The sequence below is a fragment of the Coregonus clupeaformis genome, chromosome 20 (assembly GCF_020615455.1).
Source record: "Coregonus clupeaformis isolate EN_2021a chromosome 20, ASM2061545v1, whole genome shotgun sequence".
NCBI classification, from domain to species: domain Eukaryota; kingdom Metazoa; phylum Chordata; class Actinopteri; order Salmoniformes; family Salmonidae; genus Coregonus; species Coregonus clupeaformis.
This window is the reverse complement of record NC_059211.1, coordinates 628,254-643,477: the sequence shown is the minus strand read 5'-3', so window position 1 is coordinate 643,477 and position 15,224 is coordinate 628,254. Positions and strand designations below refer to the sequence as shown.

Sequence of the window (15,224 nt, the reverse complement as noted above, 5' to 3'; positions counted from 1 at the left end):
ATTGCTATTAGACACTAAATAAAATAAGCTAATTTATAAATGAATGAACAAACAAACAAATGAATTACTCCGACAAAACCATCCTTAAGTGACAACTTCACAGGTGCTATTGCTGTTGGCTTGAGAGACTAACATAACAGCATAACATAGTAGAGGTTGTGTAGACAGTAGAGTAGGCCGTCTCAGTGGGTTTCACTATAGCCTGTTAATGTGACACTTGGTCTGACAGGAGACATTAACGACCTTGTGTGAAGAATTTCAGTATCCACAACTAACTAGTGGTAGTATGCGATCTCATGGTGGTGGACTGGTCACTGTCCTAAGACTGTATATTCTGAATGACACATAGCTGAAGACAGTCACAAATATTACATTTGATCTGGCCTTATATATTTGATTAATAACTGAAGAGGACACTTACTGTATTCAGGCCTACTGTAGGATTACATGACAATAATAACACTCATAACATACATGAATTGTTAGATACTACTGCACTGTTGGAGCTAGGAACACAAGCATTTCGCTATACCCGCAATAACATCTGCTAAATATGTGTATGTGACCAATAACATTTGATTTTATACATTAAATGATATGTATAGTAGGCTAGCCTATCTACAATGTTTATGAGTCTGTCTACTGAATGAGAATGATGGATAGCCTAAATGTATGAAGGACATTGTAGGGCTGTAGACATTTAATGTTGGTCATTTTTACAATAATACACTTTAGACTAGCAAGAAGCGTTGTTGTTCTTTTAGGTCTTTCTTCAATGCACTTATGAGTGTTCCCTCCAGTCGGTTTTGCTCAGAAGGCTCTTAAAAACACATTAACAGAGGCAAAGGAGGCAAAGCTGATTTAATTCACTACAGTAGTCGCCCTTGCCTTGGAGAATCACGCTGACAACCATCATGTGATCGCCGAGCTGAGGAGGTTGTTTTGCTACTGGGAGGGACCTGTAGGCTTTGCGCTCCGCGGATTGGTAGGCCGACGCTTTCACAACTTCTCAATTATGTCGGTCATCAAAACACGCCTCCTTCCACCCAAAATAACATGGATGGAGATGCCTGTGGTATAAAAAGTATTGTAGGATTAACATTCCTTTATCTTAAAACCGCACCGCAAACCGGGGGAGCATTTATTGATGATTTCATAGATGGCAGAGGAAGTGTTATTAGCAGAAGATGGGAAATGTGTGGAGGTAAGTGTTAATTAAGTTTAAATAATTGCCTTATTGATGATTCCTATAGATTTTTGTTTATTTTATACAAATAGTGACTAGATTTTCTTTCATCACTTTTCTACCATAATTGTGCCATTCTACAAGTATATCACTTTTTCAATTTTATATGGAATATGAGATACACTACACATTAGAGTAACTGGCTTTCAATATATTTTTTATCCTTAAAGCCTACTTGCCATTTCCCTTTTATGGCCATATATGGTAGGCTACCAATAGGGTTTATGTATGGCTTACTTTCAGATTGTATTTATTTATATTACTTCAATGGCATGGCAATGTTGTTGGCCTATTGTAATGGACTTTAAATTACTGTGCATATGTTTTAGCCTACAGTACATCCTGGTGCATGGTTTACACCTCTCTGCATTAATCTCTCAGCCAGTGCTTTCAATTCACTAAGGAATGCAGCTCATGTATTCCAGTTAAAGCATCAGAAGATCTAAACTGCTGTAACTTCAGCTTATAAGTGGTAACGTTTTCAACATTTTACTCAGAAAAGGATACCTATCTGTAGTCGAGTAACTGGGACTTTTAATGGGAACAAATATGTATTTCTAAGATCGATCTATAGTTATAGTTTAGCTTATGAACTTCAATACAAGCCACTGAATCCAGGCTTGTCAGAAGACTAGAGCGACCTATTGGAGGTTACAATGCTGCATTGTCTCTTTTCATATATTTTCACATGTGGTTATCTGTTAGTCTCTCCCGCTGGCCCTTTAAGAAGATTGAATTAGATCCCTAGGCCAGCCATGCACACTATGCTTTTTATTGTTCACCCTAACTTCTCTGAAATCTGGCCTTGTCTGACAGTTTGTTTTACGATGATCACAAGATAGAGGAAGCCTCTAAAGTACATGAGTGGTAGGCCCCAAAGCGTTTGAGCCATCTTTATAGCCACTTTAGGACAGCTTTTGTTTCGGATTGAGCTCCATAACTGATCTATGTCAATACATTTACATCAGGATGTTTTGATTTTATTTCACCTTTATTTAACCAGGTAAGCCAGTTGAGAACAAGTTCTCATTTACAACTGCGACCTGGCCAAGATAAAGCAAAGCAGTGCGATAAAAACAACAACACAGAGTTACATATGGGGTAAACAAAACATAAAGTCAAAAATACAACAGAAAATATATATACAGTGTGTGCGAATGTAGTAAGTTATGGAGGTAAGGCCATAGTAATAAATAGGCCATAGTGCAAAATAGTTAAAATGTCGTATTAACACTGGAATGATAGATGTGCAAAAGATGATGTGCAAATAGAGATACTGGGGTGCAAATTAGCAAAATAAATAACAATATGGGGATGAGGTAGTTGGGTGGGCTAATTTCAGAATGGCTGTGTACAGGTGCAGTGATCGGTAAGCTGCTCTGACAACTGATGCTTAATGTTAGTGAGGGAGATAAGAGTCTCCAGCTTCAGAGATTTTTGCAGTTCGTTCCAGTCATTGGCAGCAGAGAAATGGAAGGAATGGCGGCCAAAGGAAGTGTTGGCTTTGGGGATGACCTGTGAGATATACCTGGTAGAGCGCAGACTACGGGTGGGTGTTGCTATGGTGACCAGTGAGCTAAGATAAGATGGGGATTTGCCTAGCAGTGATTTATAGATGACCTGGAGCCAGTGGGTTTGGCGTCGAATATGTAGTGAGGGCCAGCCAACAAGAGCGTACAGGTCACAATGGTGGGTAGTATATGGGGCTTTGGTGACAAAACGGATGGCACTGTGATAGACTACATCCAATTTGGAGGCTATTGGAGGCTATTTTGTAAATGACATCGCCGAAGTCAAGGATCGGTAGGATAGTCAGTTTTACGAGGGCATGCTTGGCAGCATGAGTGAAGGAGGCTTTGTTGTGAAATAGGAAGCCGATTCTAGATCTAACTTTTGATTGGAGATGCTTAATGTGAGTCTGGAAGGAGAGTTTACAGTCTAACCAGACACCTAGGTATTTGTAGTTGTCCACATACTCTAGGTCAGACCCGCCGAGAGTAGTGATTCTAGTCGGGTGGGCGGGTGCAAGCAGCGTTCGGTTGAAGAGCATGCATTTAGTTTTACTAGTGTTTAAGAGCAGTTGCAGGCTACGGAAGGAGTGTTGTATGGTGTTGAAGCTCGTTTGGAGGTTTGTTAACACAGTGTCCAATGAAGGGCCAGATGTATACAAAATGGTGTCGTCCGCATAGAGGTGGATCCGAGCGTCACCAGCTGAAAGATCGACATCATTGATATACACAGAGAATAGAGTCGGCCCGAGAATTGAACCCTGTGGCACCCCCATAGAGACTGCCAGAGGTCCAGACAACAGGCCCTCCGATTTGACACATTAAACTCTATCTGAGAAGTAGTTGGTGAACCAGGCGAGGCAGTCATTTGAGAAACCAAGGCTATTCAGTCTGCCAATAAGAATGCGGTGGTTGACAGAGTCGAAAGCCTTGGCCAGGTCGATGAAGACGGCTGCACAGTACTGTCTATTATTGATCGCGGTTATAATATCGTTTAGGACCTTGAGCGTGGCTGAGGTGCACCCATGACCAGCTCGGAAACCGGATTGCATAGCCGAGAAGGTACGGTGTGATTCGAAATGGTCGGTGATCTGTTTGTTAACTTGGCTTTCAAAAACTTTCGAAAGACAGGGCAGGATGTATATAGGTCTGTAACAGTTTGGATCTAGAGTGTCACCCCCTTTGAAGAGGGGGATGACCGTGGCAGCTTTCCAATATCTGGGGATCTCAGATGTTACGAAAGAGAGGTTGAACAGGCTAGTAATAGGGGTTGCGACAATTCCGGCAGCTATTTTTAGAAAGAAAGGTTTGTCTAGCCCAGATGATTTGTAGGGGTCCAGATTTTGCAGCTCTTTCAGAACATAGCTGTCTGAATTTGTGTGAAGGAGAAGAGGGGGGTGGCATGGGCAAGTTGCAGCGGAGGGTGCAGAGCTGGTGGCCGGGGTAGTGAGATCGATATCCATCCAGGATACCTGGGCCAGGTCAATTAGGAAGGCCTGCTCGCTAAAGTGTTTTAGGGAGCGTTTGACAGTGATGAGGGGTGGTCGTTTGACCGCAGACCCGTTACGGACGCAGGCAATAAGGCAGTGATCGCTGAGATCCTGGTTGAAGACAGCGGAGGTGTATTTAGAGGGTAAGTTAGTCAGGATGATATCTATGAGGGTGCCCATGTTTACGGATTTAGGGTTGTACCTGGTAGGTTCCTTGATAATTTGTGTGAGATTGAGGGCATCTAGTTTGGATTGTAGGATGGCCAGGGTGTTAAGCATATCCCAGTTTAGGTCACCAAGCAGTACGAACTCTGAGGATAGATGGGGGGGCAATCAATTCAGATATGGTGTCCAGGGCACAGCTGGGGGCTGAGGGGGGTCTGTAGCAAGCGGCAACAGTGAGAGACTTATTTCTGGAATGCGGTGGTTGACAGGTGGAAAGCATGGCCAGCCGTAGCAAAATGCTTGTTGAAATTCTCGATTATTGTAGATTTATCGGTGGTGACAGTGTTTCCTAGCCTCAGTGCAGTGGGCAGTTGGGAGGAGGTGCTCTTATTCTCCATGGACTTTACAGTGTCCCAAAACTTTTTGGAGTTAGTGCTACAGGATGCAAATTTCTGTTTGAAAAAGCTAGCCTTTGCTTTCCTAACTGATTGTGTATATTGGTTCCTGACTTCCCTGAAAAGTTGCATATCGCGGGGGCTGTTCGATGCTAATGCAGTACGCCACAGGGCAGTCAAGTCTGAGGAGAACCAGGGGCTATATCTGTTCTTAGTTCTGAATTTTTTGAACGGGGCATGCTTATTTAAGATTGAGAGGAAAGCACTTTTAAAGAACAACCAGGCATCCTCTACTGACGGAATGAGGTCAATATCCATCCAGGATACCCGGGCCAGGTCAATTAGAAAGGCCTGCTCGCTAAAGTGTTTTAGGGAGCGTTTGACAGTGATGAGGTGTGGTCGTTTGACCGCGGACCCATTATGGACGCAGGCAATAAGGCAGTGATCGCTGAGATCCTGGTTGAAGACAGCGGAAGTGTATTTAGAGGGTACATTTGTCAGGATTATATTTATGAGGGTGCCCATGTTTACAGATTTAGAGTTGTACCTGTTAGGTTCGTTGATAATTTGTGTGAGATTGAGGGCATCTAGTTTAGATTGTAGGTTGGCCGGGGTGTTAAGCATATCCCAGTTTAGGTCACCAAGAAGTACGAACTCTGAGGATAGATGGGGTGCAGTCAGTTCACATATGGTGTCCAGGGCACAGCTCAGGGCTGAGGGGGGTCTGAGGCAAGCGGCAACAGTGAGAGACTTATTTCTGGAAAGGTGGATTTTTAGAAGTAGAAGCTCAAACTGTTTGGGCACAGACCTGGATAGTATGATAGAGCTCTGCAGGCTATCTCTACAGTAGATTGCAACCCCACTCCCTTTGGCAGTTCTATCGAGATGGAAAATGTTGTAGTTGGGGATGGACATTTCTGAATTTTTGGTGGCCTTCCTAAGCCAGGATTGAGACACTGCTAGAACATCAGGGTTGGCGGAGTGTGCTAACGCAGTGAATAACTCAAACTTAGGGAGGAGGCTTCTGATGTTAACGTGCAAGAAACCAAGGCTTTTACGGTTACAGAAGTCAACAAATGATAACGCCTGGGGAGTAGGAGTGATACTTGGGTACTTTGTTTACACTTGTACAGTGGGGAAAAAAAGTATTTAGTCAGCCACCAATTGTGCAAGTTCTCCCACTTAAAAATATGAGAGAGGCCTGTAATTTTCATCATAGGTACACGTCAACTATGACAGACAAATTAAGATTTTTTTTTCCAGAAAATCACATTGTAGGATTTTTTATGAATTTATTTGCAAATTATGGTGGAAAATAAGTATTTGGTCACCTACAAACAAGCAAGATTTCTGGCTCTCACAGACCTGTAACTTCTTCTTTAAGAGGCTCCTCTGTCCTCCACTCGTTACCTGTATTAATGGCACCTGTTTGAACTTGTTATCAGTATAAAAGACACCTGTCCACAACCTCAAACAGTCACACTCCAAACTCCAATATGGCCAAGACCAAAGAGCTGTCAAAGGACACCAGAAACTAAATTGTAGACCTGCACCAGGCTGGGAAGACTGAATCTGCAATAGGTAAGCAGCTTGGTTTGAAGAAATCAACTGTGAGAGCAATTATTAGGAAATGGAAGACATACAAGACCACTGATAATCTCCCTCGATCTGGGGCTCCACGCAAGATCTCACCCCGTGGGGTCAAAATGATCACAAGAACGGTGAGCAAAAATCCCAGAACCACACGGGGGGACCTAGTGAATGACCTGCAGAGAGCTGGGACCAAAGTAACAAAGCCTACCATCAGTAACACACTACGCCGCCAGGGACTCAAATCCTGCAGTGCCAGACGTGTCCCCCTGCTTAAGCCAGTACATGTCCAGGCCCGTCTGAAGTTTGCTAGACTGCATTTGGATGATCCAGAAGAGGATTGGGAGAATGTCATATGGTCAGATGAAACCAAAATATAACTTTTTGGTAAAAACTCAACTCGTCGTGTTTGGAGGACAAAGAATGCTGAGTTGCATCCAAAGAACACCATACCTACTGTGAAGCATGGGGGTGGAAACATCATGCTTTGGGGCTGTTTTTCTGCAAAGGGACCAGGACGACTGATCCGTGTAAAGGAAAGAATGAATGGGGCCATGTATCGTGAGATTTTGAGTGAAAACCTCCTTCCATCAGCAAGGGCATTGAAGATGAAACGTGGCTGGGTCTTTCAGCATGACAATGATCCCAAACACACCGCCCGGGCAACGAAGGAGTGGCTTCGTAAGAAGCATTTCAAGGTCCTGGAGTGGCCTAGCCAGTCTCCAGATCTCAACCCCATAGAAAATCTTTGGAGGGAGTTGAAAGTCCGTGTTGCCCAGCGACAGCCCCAAAACATCACTGCTCTAGAGGAGATCTGCATGGAGGAATGGGCCAAAATACCAGCAACAGTGTGTGAAAACCTTGTGAAGACTTACAGAAAACGTTTGACCTGTGTCATTGCCAACAAAGGATATATAACAAAGTATTGAGAAACTTTTGTTATTGACCAAATACTTATTTTCCACCATAATTTGCAAATAAATTCATTAAAAATCCTACAATGTGATTTTCTGGATTTATTTTTCTCATTTTGTCTGTCATAGTTGACGTGTACCTATGATGAAAATTACAGGCCTCTCTCATCTTTTTAAGTGGGAGAACTTGCACAATTGGTGGCTGACTAAATACTTTTTTTCCCCACTGTATATTCATTCGTTCAATGTAAATATTAGTATAACATAACGTTTGTAATCATGCTATAGGCTACTACACCTGCTGTGGAGTTGTAGCCTATCGTATCCAGACAGTAATGTTTGCTCTTGTCATTCTTATGTGATCTTGTTGTACCATGCCTAAACCATTCACCCCCATACATACGATTCACAGTTGACTTTCCCAAAAGCAAGCTTCTGTTGCTATTTCTACTGTACTCCTGATGAGGTTTGGTTAAGTTTGGTTATTAGGGCGTAGTTAAATCCTCTCTCACCTACTGACCCTGTGTACTGGGGGGTGTCAGTTAAGCTGGCTGTGCTGGAATTCAGCATCTGGACAGGAGGCTAAGTTTCAAATCAAATCAAATCAAATGTTATTGGTCACATGCGCCGAATACAACAGGTGCAGACATTACAGTGAAATGCTTACTTACAGCCCTTAACCAACAGTGCATTTATTTTAAACAAAAAAAGTAAGAATAAAACAACAACAAAAAAAGTGTTGAGAAAAAAAGAGCAGAAGTAAAATAAAGTGACAGTAGGGAGGCTATATATACAGGGGGGTACCGTTGCAGAGTCAATGTGCGGGGGCACCGGCTAGTTGAGGTAGTTGAGGTAATATGTACATGTGGGTAGAGTTAAAGTGACTAGAGTAGCAGCAGCGTAAAAAGGATGGGGTGGGGGGGCAGTGCAAATTGTCCGGGTAGCCATGATTAGCTGTTCAGGAGTCTTATGGCTTGGGGGTAGAAGCTGTTGAGAAGTCTTTTGGACCTAGACTTGGCACTCCAGTACCGCTTGCCATGCGGTAGCAGAGAGAACAGTCTATGACTAGGGTGGCTGGAGTCTTTTACAATTCTGAGGGCCTTCCTCTGACACCGCCTGGTATAGAGGTCCTGGATGGCAGGAAGCTTTGCCCCAGTGATGTACTGGGCCGTACGCACTACCCTCTGTAGTGCCTTGCGGTCATAGGCCAAGCAGTTGCCATACCAGGCGGTGATGCAACCAGTCAGGATGCTCTCGATGGTGCAGCTGTAGAATTTTTTGAGGAAGTTCAGGCAGGGCTCCTGTCTACTACACCACCCCCAGGAAGACAATAACACAGTACTTCTACTTGACCTAGTATGTCTCAGTCTATGCAGTGCCGTTATGCCCATAAGGGCACAGGGGCACATGCCCCCTCAGATTTTTCCTGTTAAAAAATGACCAAATATTTCGTTTTTGTTTTTAAAAAATGTTTTGGTTTCTCTGTAATACTACTAGCCACCTAGACATATTATGAAGTTGGCTTTAGCTAGCCCAGCTACAGTAGGTTCCCAATCTCCCAACCTTATAACTAGCTACCAAGAAGCCATTTCAGGCTATCAATCAAGTTGTAAAGATAGTAGCTAGCTTGTCTAACTATCTTAGGTGCTGGCAAGGTTGGTAGACTGCAAGCAATTACTAAATGTACTGAATAAGACTCACATTCCTTTCAATCTTTTACTCAGATTTTATCAGAGATCCAGAGAAGCATATTTAGTTTCTTTAAAAAAAAGAACCACTAGTCAGGAGGATACAGACAGCTCAAGAGATATGCTTAGATATGCAGAAAAATAAACATATTTTACATAGAATTAAGCATAATGATAATGGCTCTAGATTGCAGGAAAAAGCTGTTTCAGGTGTTTGAAAAAATTTGACATTATCTTCTGTTTTGTGCCCAATGAACGTGACCCAGGTCTGGCCAAGGTCCAGTCTCCAATCCCATTCGGACACGGTCATGTGCTGAAATGGATCACAGCCAATACAGTACAGCTCTCCTTGTCCCAGACAGTATCCAACTCATACCCTATTTATGCTGTATTAAACGTTTGTACATGCGAAATCATTTACTAATCTCATCATTTACTAATCTCATAATTCCATACTAATCCGGCCACAGATCGAATAATTGAAATGAACCATTTCAGAGTCTGACACCCTGTCACGAGTGTCAGTGTAATGCGGTGGATCGAAGTCAGGCGCAGGACACAGAATTCTATGAAACTTACTTTACTGAAATAAGTAAAGACAACAATACAGAATACCTCCACACAGGGAGGAACTAACCCGCTCACCAACGACACACGAAACGAAAAACAAACACGCACAAAACACATTGGGAGCCACTGGGTTAAATAAGGAAGGAGTAATCACATAATGGGCAACAGGTGTGTAACAATAGACAACAGGTGCAACATAGAACATAGATTGGCAGTACCTAGTATTCCGGTGACGACGAACGCCGAAGCCTGCCCGAGCAAGGAGGAGGGACAGCCTCTGCAGAATCCGCGACAGTACCCCCCCACCGGCCTCGGGGACGGCCAGGAGGACGCGGTGCGGGGCGAGTCGGATGACTGCGGTGGAAATCCCTCAACATGGAGGGATCAAGGATGTCCCTCCTAGGGACCCAGCACCGCTCCTCCGGACCTTACCCCTCCCACTCCACGAGATACTGCAGGCCTCCCACCCGACGCCTCGAATCTAAGATGGAACGAACCGAGTACGCCGGTGCCCCCTCGATGTCCAGTGGGGGCGGAGGAACCTCCCGTATCTCAGACTACTGGAGTGGACCAGCTACCACCGGCCTGAGGAGAGACACATGGAACGAGGGGTTAATACGATACTCAGGAGGAAGCTGTAACCTATAACATACCTCGTTCAATCTCCTCAGGAATTTGAATGGCCCCACAAACCGCTGACCCAGCTTCCGGCAGGGCAGGCGAAGGGGCAGGTTTCGGGTCGAGAGCCAGACCCGGTCCCCCGGTGCATACACCGGAGCCTCACTACGGTGGCGGTCGGTGCTCGCCTTCTGCCGCCCGATGGCCCGCTGCAGGCGCACATGGGCAGCGTTCCAGGTTTCCTGCGAGCGCCGAAACCATTCATCCACCGCAGGTGCCTCGATCTGGCTCTGATGCCAAGGTGCCAGAACTGGCTGATAACCTAATACACACTGGAATGGAGTAAGGTTAGTGGAGGAGTGGCGGAGTGAGTTTTGGGCCATCTCTGCCCAGGGGAGGAAAACCGACCACTCCCCCCGCCGGTCCTGGCAATACGACCCTCAGAAACCTACCCACCTCCTGGTTGACTCTCTCCACCTGCCCGTTACTTTTGGGGTGAAACCCTGAGGTCAGGCTGACCGAGACTCCCAGATGTTCCATGAACGCCTTCCAAACCCTTGAGGTGAACTGGGAACCCCGATCAGACACTATATCCTCAGGTACCCCATAGTGCCGGAAGACATGTGTAAATAGGGCCTCAGCAGTCTGTAGGGCCGTAGGGAGACCGGGCAGAGGAATGAGGCAGCAGGACTTAGAAAACCGATCCACAACGACCAGGATCGTGGTGTTCCGTTGTGAGGGGGGAAGATCCGTCACGAAATCCACCGATAGGTGGGACCACGGTCGTTGTGGAATGGGTAGGGGTTGCAATTTCCCTCTGGGCAGGTGTCTAGGAGCCTTACACTGGGTGCACACCGAGCAGGAGGAAACATAAACCCTCACGTCCTTAGCTAAGGTGGGCCACCAGTACTTCCCACTAAGACAATGCACTGTCCGACCGATGCCAGGATGACCAGAGGAGGGGGACGTGTGAGCCCAATAGATCAAGCGATTGCGGACCTCCAGCGGGACGTACACACGACCCTCTGGACACTGGGGAGGAGTGGGTTCATTACGCAACGCCCGCTTGATGTCCGCGTCCACCTCCCACACCACCGGTGCCACCAGACACGATGGCGGAAGTATGGGAGTGGGCTCCACGGAACTTTCCTCCGTGCAATACAGTCGGGACAGAGCATCTGCCTTAGCGTTCTGGGAACCTGGCCTGTAAGAAAGGGTGAAAACAAAACGGGTGAGAAACATAGACCACCTTGCCTGGCGAGGGTTTAATCTCCTCGCCACCTGGATGTACTCCAGATTGCGGTGGTCAGTCAAAATGAGAAAAGGGTGTTTAGCCCCCTTAAGCCAATGTCTCCACGCTTTCAGGGCTTGGACCACAGCCAACAGCTCCCGGTCCCCCACATCATAGTTGCGCTCCGCCGGACTGAGCTTCTTCGAAAAGAACGCACAGGGGCGGAGCTTGGGTGGTGTGCCCGAGCACTGGGAAAGCACAGCACCTATCCCAGCCTCCGACGCGTCCACCTCAACCGTGAAAGCCAAGGAGGGATCCGGATGAGCCAGCACTGGAGCCGAGGTAAACAGGTTCTTCAGATGATTGAACGCCCTGTCCGCCTTAGCTGACCACCGCAGACGCACCGGTCCCCCCTTCAGCAACGAGGTAATGGGAGCCGCTACCTGACCAAAGCCCCGGATAAACTTCCGGTAGTAATTGGCAAACCCCAAAAATCACTGCACCTCCTTCACCGTGTTTGGAGTCGACCAATTATGCACGGCCAAAATGCGGTCACTCTCCATCCTCACCCCAGACGCAGACATGTGGTACCCTAGGAAGGAGATGGACTCCTGAAAGAACAGGCATTTCTCCGCCTTGGCATACAGGTCATGCTTCAACAGTCGTCCAAGCACTTTACGCACCAGGGACACATGCTCGGCTCGTGTAGCGGAGTATATGAGAATGTCATCAATATACACCACTACACCCTGTCCGTGCAGATCCCTGAAAATCTCATCAACAAAGGATTGGAAGACTGATGGAGCATTCATCAACCCGTATGGCATGACGAGGAACTCATAGTGTCCTGAGGTGGTACTGAATGCCGTCTTCCACTCATCTCCCTCCCGAATACGCACCAGGTTGTACGCGCTCCTGAAATCCAATTTCGTGAAGAAGCGCGCCCCGTGCAGTGACTCCGTCATACAAGCTATCAGAGGTAAGGGATAGCTGTACTTGACAGTGATCTGATTAAGCCCACGGTAATCAATGCACGGGCGTAACACACCATCCTTCTTCTTCACGAAAAATGAAACTTGAGGAAACAGGTGAAGTGGAAGGCCGAATGTATCCCTGTCACAGAGATTCGGAGACATATGTTTCCATAGCCGCCTTCTCCTCCTGTGACAGAGGATACACGTGACTCCGGGGAAGTGCTGCGCCTACCTGGAGATTTATCGCACAATCCCCCGGACGATGGGGTGGTAATTTAGTCGCCCTCTTTTTACTGAAGGCGAGAGCCAAATCGGCATACTCGGAAGGAATGTGCATTGTGGAGACCTGGTTTGGACTCACCACCGTAGTAGCCCCTAAGGAAACCCCTACACACCTCCCTGAGCACTGACTGGACCATCCCTTGAGAGCCCTCTGTTGCCAGGAAATAGTGGGGTCATGAGTGGTTAACCAGGGAAGTCCCAACACCACAGGATACGCAGGAGAATCAATCAGATAGAGACTAATCCTCTCCTCATGACCCCCCTGCGTCCTCATTAAGAGTGGTGCAGTAACCTCCCTGATTAGGCCTGACCCTAGCGGGTGACTATCTAATGCGTGTACAGGGAAGGGCACATCAACACGAACAGTGGGAATCCCTAAACTATGTGAATATTGACGATCAATCAAATTCCCAGCTGCGCCTGAATCTACTAACGCCTTATGCTGGGAATGAGGAGAAAACTCTGGGAAAACAACCTCTATACACAGCTGACCAACAGGGAGCTCTGAGTGAGTCGGGTGCTTACTCACCTGAGATGGTCGACCAGTGCTCTGCCTATTGCCTCGACTCCCTGGGGACCCTCCCCAGCACCGACCCGCAGTGTGTCCTCTGCGGCCACAGTTGGTGCAGGGGACGGCCCCTCTCCTGGTCTCCCTAAGACAGCACCTCCGAGCTCCATGCGGGTAGGGTCGGAGGTGCTGGGGGATGGAATGAAGGGGCCCTGATCAGAACGTCTGCAGGTCTCCAACAGGTTATCCAGCCTGATGGACATCTCCACCAGTTGGTCCAGGTTGAGATTGGTATCCCTGCAGACCAGTTCCCGCCGAATGTCCTCCCTTAGGCTGCAACAATAGTGGTCGATCAGGGCCCTCTCATTCCATCCTGCGCTGGCTGCCAGAGTCCTGAATTCCAGCGCAAAATCCTGGGCGCTCCTCCTCTCCTGTCGTAGGTGGAACAGACGCTCGCCCGCCGCTCTCTCGATCCAGTGGATGATCGAATACTGCCCGGAAGCGGCGGGTGAAATCCTCGTAGCGGACAGATGTAGCGTCAATTCCTCCCCACTCGGCGTTGGCACACTCGAGCGCCTTCCCCGACAGACAGGAGATGAGGGCGGACACGCTCTCGTATCCCGAGGGCGCCGGGTGAATGGTTGCCAGGTAAAGCTCTACCTGGAGAAGGAAACCCTGACACCCGGCTGGTGCCCTCGGGAGCGAGAGCCGAATCCCACTGGGCCCAGTTGGTTGTTGTTGTTAAAGTAGCCTAGTAACAGTAAAAGTTGTATACTTTACTTAATAATTGCTTGCATTGCAGATATGTTTATCCAGAACTGAATTATGAAGTGTAACCTACAGTTTAATGCTCATTATATCAAAAATACTATACTGTAAGTGTTGTTGTGTAGCTACATTCAGGTCAGCTTCCCTATGAAAACTGGTTCTGTACAGTACATAATAGAAAGCTGTTATGTTGACATGTTGATTTTAAATCATCATTAAGCATAATTAACTATGCTTATGTATATTTTCTATTGAAATGCCCAATGACCTGTTTCGTAGTATTTATAGTCACAGTTTGTACTGTTCTCTCCAACACTTAGGCCTACATCACATGACTCCATTAATGAAATGATCCTAGATCTATTGGTCATACACTCTTAGAAGAAAAGGTGCTATCTAAAATGGTTATTTTGCTGTCCCCATAGGATAACCATTTGAAGAACACTTTTTGGTTCCAGGTAGAACCCTTTTGGTTTCAGGTAGAACCCTTTTGGGCTCCATGTAGGACCCTTTCCACAGAGGGTTCTACCTGGAACCAAAAATGGTTCTCCTATGGGGACAGCCGAAGAACCCTTTTGGATCCCTTTTTTCTAAGAGTGTATTTAGGACCCTGAGTTTTACCTTATAACCTGTAACCAGGACCCAGTTTTACCTGATAACCTGTAACCAGGGCCCAGTTTTACCTTATAACCTGTAACGAGGGCTTGGCTTTACCTGATAACCTGTAACTAGGGCCCAGTTTTACCTGATAACATGTAACCAGGCCCCAGTTTTACCTGATAACCTATAACCAGGCCCCAGTTTTACCTGATAGCCTGTAACCAGGGCCCAGTTTTACCTGATAGCCAGTAACCAGGGCCCAGATTTACCTGATAACCTGTAACCAGGGCTCAGGAAATCCCCTGGGCCCTGGTCATATTGTATGATAAAATGATCCAAATGTTATCAGATGTCTTGAATGTTTCTCATCAGGTTTTGCAGTGTTCCTAACTCCTACAGGTATAGGATCTTAACTTGACCAGTTTCTCACAGCAGGAAAATAATCAACATGATGATCAAATTAAGATCCTACACCTGTACAGCATCTCCTAATGTTGTGTCATCTTTTCCTTCCTCTAGTCTCTCACCAAGTCGCTGCTGGCCGTGGCTTTCCTGGCCTCGTTCGGTAGCTCCATGCTCTATGGCTACAACCTGGCCGTCGTCAACTCTCCTGCACAGGTAGGAGGCACCACAGTAACATCACTATGCAATAAGATACTGCAGGCCTACATACAGTC

At 46.6% G+C, this 15,224-nt stretch overlaps 1 protein-coding gene across 2 annotated transcripts in view; it reads left to right on the top strand.

Annotated features, from left to right (window-relative positions):
- Window positions 1-1,100: 1,100 nt before the first annotated feature.
- slc2a15b (solute carrier family 2 member 15b) overlaps window positions 1,101-15,224 on the top strand; it is a 47,511-nt gene continuing 33,387 nt past the window's right edge. For both annotated transcript variants that reach the window (XM_041838869.2, XM_045205761.1), the window contains exons 1-2: window positions 1,101-1,204; window positions 15,067-15,165. In XM_041838869.2, coding sequence (XP_041694803.2) covers window positions 1,160-1,204; window positions 15,067-15,165 — 144 coding nt within the window. In that variant the 5' untranslated portion in view covers window positions 1,101-1,159. The remainder of the gene's footprint in view (window positions 1,205-15,066; window positions 15,166-15,224) is intronic.